The 6413-nt window shown below is 42.5% G+C and overlaps 1 protein-coding gene across 1 annotated transcript; it reads right to left on the reverse strand.

Moving 5' to 3' along the window:
* Positions 1-4729: 4729 nt before the first annotated feature.
* On the reverse strand, positions 4730-6112 carry LOC121946573 (amphoterin-induced protein 3-like). Its single transcript, XM_042491195.1, has one exon. It carries the CDS (start codon positions 6110-6112, stop codon positions 4730-4732), a length of 1383 nt encoding a protein of 460 aa, XP_042347129.1.
* Between the last annotated feature and the right edge of the window lie 301 nt (positions 6113-6413).

Consider the following 6413-nt stretch of genomic DNA (forward strand, 5'->3'; position numbering starts at 1 on the left):
CACCAAAGTCAGCAAGTTTCATTCTTTGGGGACCATGAATGTCTGTTCAAAATGTCACAGCAATCCATCCTAGAGTCAGTGAGATATTTCAGTCTGGACCAGAGTGGTGGACCAAGTGACAGTGCTTCCCTAGAGCCATGCCGCAAGTATGGCAAAAGAAAAAAGAAAAGAAAGATGAGAAAATAGCTCCATAAATTTCATTACTGAGTCTCACTAACACTATAAGACATTGTAGATAGGCTACCTATAGTGTCTCTGACAGCACAGGTCTTTTTTTAATGGAAATAATAAAACCATATTTCATCACAGTTCATTGTTGTCTTTTAGTGGACAAGTGTGACAGATAATAACAAGGAAAGCACCATTACCACATGATACAATAAAGCTGGTGGCAGAAATGACATAATCTTAGCACAGAGGAGAAATAAAAAGACAAGAGGATGTTGTAGAAAAGTGGTCATGAGCACAAATATAAAACTTAAAATATGTTGAGTCATTGTGCTTGTCAAATCTTATAATATCCAGCTAAATTCTACTCACTGAAGCCCGTAACAGCCCCAGAGAGACAGTGAGCCAGTTTACAACATGCTGAATGGGTTAGATGAGGGCGTATCGCTGCATATACTTTTTGTTTTGTTTGCTATGAAATGTGATAGATCTATACATTTGATTCATGAGTTGGTCATGTGCCCCACAGTATTCGGACTGAGACCAGAATGTTGTTTGACTTGTCGGACATCCAGCTGCTGCATCCTGCTTGGAAACACAGAAAATGGCCTGCGTTCACATCCAGTGCAGAGGTATGATAAACAGCCGGTTGTCTGGCGTGCAGCAGTCCACATTTATTTTAGTCTTTTTTGGGAAGCAACTGGCTTACCTCCTAAAAAAAGATCTACAGTGTGGTATAGCCGCTCGGTGGACTGCTCTGAAATGAGTGCTGTGTGTTTTTCTCAAGCACATATTCCGAGTAAAGTGTCCAATTAGAATGAAATAAGGCTTTTAGTCGGTTTGGTGACATTTGGCCTCAACAGAGCTTGTGTATGTGGGTGTCATACATTTGAAGGATGTATACATATCTGCCACAGCTGGATGCCTCCACTTCTGCCTGATGACTGTTTTGACAGTTCAGTAATAGCCTCTGTTGACAGTCAAGGCAGCCCTCCACTCATGGAAGCAATTCAACTGGTGCTATTCAGAGTAAAACACCCCTTACACAGTAATTAGATTCTTGAATAAGATGATTTTGAATCCCTCGGAGCCCTGCCGAACTCGGGAAAACAATTAATCTGGAAAGGGAAGTGCATGTTTTAATTGAAGCCTGATGGAGTGTTTTGCTTTGGAGAGGGGCATCTTTTAAAGCATCAGCAGGTTGTTCCTGTACATCTGGGTAATTTATTAGTGCGTTTGAGGATAATTTGCAGATAGACTGAGCGATATAGTCTGGCACCTTTCTGTGCAGCCTGAAAATTCTAATGTGGCATTTTAAAGGAGCTATATGTGACATTCAGAGTGCACCTCTTTAGCCTTTTTTACACAGATATCTCACTGTAGGGTAGCTGCAAATTCCCTTCTTGTATGCCACCTTTGCTTTTTTTTTACACAGAAAGTGTGCCGGGTGTGGTGTAACACACCAGCAACAACAGAACGCCGTTACTCCATTATGTCTTTACATAGCAGATTGTTGTTTGCTGCTATATTTTGCTGTGGATCTTTCATACAGCTCCTTTAACCTTTTGAAATCTTGGCATATTGGCTTGATTTCTTTTAAACATGGGAAGCAAGAAAACCTTACCCAGAAATTACCCCCCCCAAAAAAACCAAAACACGAAAAATACAAAACAAATGGGAAAGCAAAAAAAAAAGGAAATGAGCTGAATTCCCTGAAAAAATTACAAATATCTCCATAAAAATAAATTTAAATATATACTTATGCTAATTTTAAATATAGAAATTTAAAAAACAATAATACTTTCCGAAAGCTACAATTTTCGGTCAGAGTTGCTCATTGCATTTTCCCCCATGTTTTTGAAAGAAAACTGCACCAATTTGCTCTGGGCTCAAAGGTTTAAATACTTGTGAAAGGCATCTGAAAGCAACACAAGAAAAGTGATGTCACCCAGGTTTCAGAGGGTTAAAGAACAATTTCAGAACATTTCTGGAAACTATATATGTCTGTTTACCACCTCCTCATGTTCTAAGTGAGCAGGAATATGTGTAACTGTTTTCATAAAGCAAAAAGCATTCAAATTATAATGTGCTTTTTATACTTATTTATAGTTATTTTCCTAAATACACTGCTGAAGCCTCCCATTATCACTTAAGTACGTGGTGTCACAAGGTTAAAATGAAATGCTGGATACCAAATGGCATCAGGATACCAACTTCAGTCATTCCAACTCTGACATGCTGCCTACACTGAGGTTGAGTCCCTAAATCAGCAGCGTGGTTACATAACCAGGGTCACCTGTGGACCCTCCGTGAAATAGAAAGCCCTTGAATAGAAATACTCACATCATGTCCTTTATGTTTTACCCGTCTGCTAATCATATCAGAAACAATAAATCCCAACCCAGCTGCGTGTGTGCTGTGTCAGAGAGCAGCACCAGATTAGAGGGATTTAAAAACACTGAAATTGACAAAGCACCTGTTTTTTATCCTCGTGGTAATATCCTAAAACCTCACCCTAAGGCATCACGACCATGTAATGTCTCTAATATACTGTCTCTGAAAAACAACGGGTCATGTTTCTGATGTTACATCACACACGTAGCCTTACATAATCGTTGTTCAGGAATGTGAACATTGCTTACCGCTGTGAAAACTTTGCTAAATATAACAAGTCAGTAGCAGTGTGATTAAACAGAGTGGTGCATCACAATACAGTGCTCTCCAACAGATTTTTGCTTAATCCCCCAGAGTTTAATAGTGATGAAACTGAGCGCTGTCAAAGAGCTCGTCTGTCCCAGTTTCATGCACGGCTGCCCATTTGATTTTAGATTTCCCCCTTTTTTGTGTGCGCATTTACATTCAAGCTGCACAACAATATTATTCTCCTCGGGCTTGAAAGGAGTCAAGTTTTAATTAAGGATTTAGAAATAATCAAAGGCTCCTCCTTTAACGACATGCTCTGCTTTGTGAGATACACGGTTACTGACATCTTCTCTTTGACATTATATGAAGGATTACATCTAATCCTATTCAATCTCGATGCAATCCTTAGTCCCACCCAGTGTTTGAATTAAGATTAAACCACAATCTCAAACATTATGGATGCATGGATTTAAAGAAATTGATTTGTTTCTTTTGAGGTTTCTCTCATCAGGTTTTAAATATCCCTTCATCCCCGACCACCCATATGCTCTCTTTGGTCTTTCATGTCATCGACTTAATGTTCTCATCCCACACACTTATGTTCTTCCATGGCAGCGCATGCAAGTCCTTCTTCAGCATCTCTCATCTCTGGTATTGCAGTGCGTAATTCTGTCATCTGAAACATGTTACACTGAATTAGAAAAACAAACAAACAAAAGCCGTAAAAAAAGTAATGCCCTCTTCGGGTTTTTCGTCAGAGCTGCTTGAAGTATTTGTCACTTCAGCTCAAATTTTGTGGTTATGTTTGTTCCGCAGTGTTCAAAGTGCTCTGCTGTGTTTGATCAAAGAGATGCTGTCTTTGAAGAGCAGTCCAATTGCTGTTTGTTTTCGGTGTGTTGACACTCCTGATTTCTGTACTTCACTATTTGCCAGATAAGCAGAGAGAGAGCAGATAGAGTGTCATTGTTTTTGGCTGCCGGATTAATGCAACAGGTTCATATGCGATATGTTTATGTATGATGGATCACTGCAGGATGCACCTCTGTTTTCTGCTAGATAAGATTTTTAAATGTTTTCTGAAAGCTACAGCTTCTGCACAGCAGCATTTATTGCTTTTCTTGCCGTATCTTAATTCCTCTTTTTTTATAATGGATTTGCTAAAATTGCCTTCGAAACCAAAACTATATCAACAGAGGAGGCAGGAGGAGGAGGCTGATCTAAAGGGAACAAATCCTTTATTAGGGACACAGGCAACAGAAGTCTTCAGGAGTTGGATAGAGTTTCAGGTGCTTCGTGTTTAAGCTACATATTATAAGAAATATGGGCTGTATATTATAAGTTATCTTTAGCCGATGCAGTGCAAGTGCCTATCTCTACCACACTAATTATAGGGCACCTCAACTCAACCAAGATACACACAGGCTGAATTTACTTCCTGCAGTCCGTCACAGTCATGAACTTGCAGCGTTTTTCCGGGACTTTTAATCCTCGTTAAACGCTTTCTGAGAAAAGTGAGCTAGATTCACTCTCTGATCCTGCGGGAAATATTCCCCCCTAGTGCCTTACCTGAGTACACAGAGAAGTTATTAGCTGATTTTTAGGGCCGGTAATGGCTCTGCTGTGATTTAGCAATGTCAGTACACTGAGGGTAATAAACCACAGTTGAAACTTTCATTTCGACTACCAGGCTGGATGACAGAGAAGAGCAGAATTGGAACAGGAGATATTGCTTTTTTTTTTTTTTTTGCTCAGGTCTTTTAACTGCGGCTGGCAGTCAGGAAAGAGACATGATGTTCTTTTTTTCTTTTACACCGTTAACACATTTGTCATTGCATCGAAGTACTAATTCCTGAGTAAGGAGTTTTGCTTTGTCCAGAGACCCACTTCAAAAAAGGAGAAGAAAAAACCTTGTTGAGCATCAACTTTCAGGTGTCCACTCTGTTCCCTCTTCACTCAACATCGGCTCCATGAATGCTACGTGCCTGTTAGCTTGGATTTTTTGCTGGTCTCTTGTGTAAGGGGAGAAAACAGAGGATTGGGTGCTCGTGTCATAGGTCGCGATCGGGATAGCTGTAGCTTTGGGCTGTTTACAGCAGCTGCAGCGACACGGAGTCAGGTAGAGGTATATGAGGATGCAGATCATGGTCACCACGCAGCCCAGCAACGTTGTGTAGCCGGTGTTGAATGGCTCCGCTGAAGGCAGCAGCACCGTCACATTCACCTCCCGGGTTGCATTCATTGCCTGTTTAATATCCACCGCTGTGCACACGTACAAGCCTGAGTCATTGACCTTGGCTGCTTGGATCTCTAAGGTACCATTAGGAAACAGGCTAATTAGCGTGTCATTTATGCCAGGGTGGGTGATGTACCCCTTGCTGGGGGAGAGCCATGTAAATGAGAGGTCTGTACTTCGTAGGGGTGTTTGGCAGTCCAAATGCACTCTCTCTCCCTCTAAAATCACCACGTTGGAGAGGAGCACGGTCACTGGCATGGAGACGGCTTTTTCCAAAGTGCAGTTTTGGAAAAAGCGGGAGTGTCGCAGGAACCGGATGGACGCTCGCGGGTTCCCATAGACACTACAAGTGTGCTCATCCGTAAAGTCCCTCAGTGAGTCATAATCCCTCATATTCCAGTGCCAGAACACGCTGTACATGGAGCAGTCGCAGATCAGAGAGTTGTTGTGCAGGTACAGCCCCCGCTGCACTAACCCGGGCAAAGCTTTCACATCCTCCCATGGCAGACGACTCATACGGTTGGAAGAGAGGTCCAGCATAGTCAGGAAGGGGTGACTGTGGTCTTGGATGGAGAAAAAGGGGAAGTGTGTTATCTGGTTGAGGCTGAAGTAGGCCTTTTTCAAGCTGCTCAGGCCGCTCAATGTGCCGGCCTCCACCTGTGTGATCTTATTATTGAAGAGAAGGAGCTCCTCCAGCCTCCACAGCCCCTGGAAGTAGTGTTGCTCCACCACATGCAGCTTGTTGGAGGACAGGTCAAGGTGTCTGAGGCTGGAGGCGTTGTTAAATACCCCGTGGCCAAGGGAGCTGATCTGATTGTGGGTCAGCCGGAGGTTCTCCAGCCTGGGCATCTTTCTGAAGCTGCTTGGACCCAGCCAGGACAGATGGTTGTGGCTGAGGTCAAGGGTGACAGAGAAGGATGGCAGGGACAGAGGTAGCTTGGCCAGACCACTGGAGCCACAGCTCACTGTGTCAGATACACAGAGGCACATGGAGGGACAGGTTTCCTCAGAGCTGCCGAGGAGACAGAGCAGCAGCAGGAGAAGGCGTGGATTCAGTACAGAGGTCATGTTTCTGCAGGTCAGCTCTTTAAAGTACTCTAATCCCTCTGGTGTCCCCTGGTCAGGTAAGAATCAAATGAGAAACAGCACGATATATTAAACAGCTATTCTTTTCAATCCACCTGCTGCTTTGAGCTGTTCTATAGATGTACAATATGACAGCAAGGTTAATGCCAAACAGGAATCCTCTGTATGTATGGCAGAAGATGGAAAATAGTTCAAATTTCACACCTACCCCTTTTAAATCACAAATATTCACCGCAGACCATTTAGAGATATTTCAGAAATAGTATATGTCATTATTATTTAT

Source organism: Plectropomus leopardus, chromosome 8, assembly GCF_008729295.1.
Source record: "Plectropomus leopardus isolate mb chromosome 8, YSFRI_Pleo_2.0, whole genome shotgun sequence".
Taxonomy (NCBI): Eukaryota; Metazoa; Chordata; class Actinopteri; order Perciformes; family Serranidae; genus Plectropomus; species Plectropomus leopardus.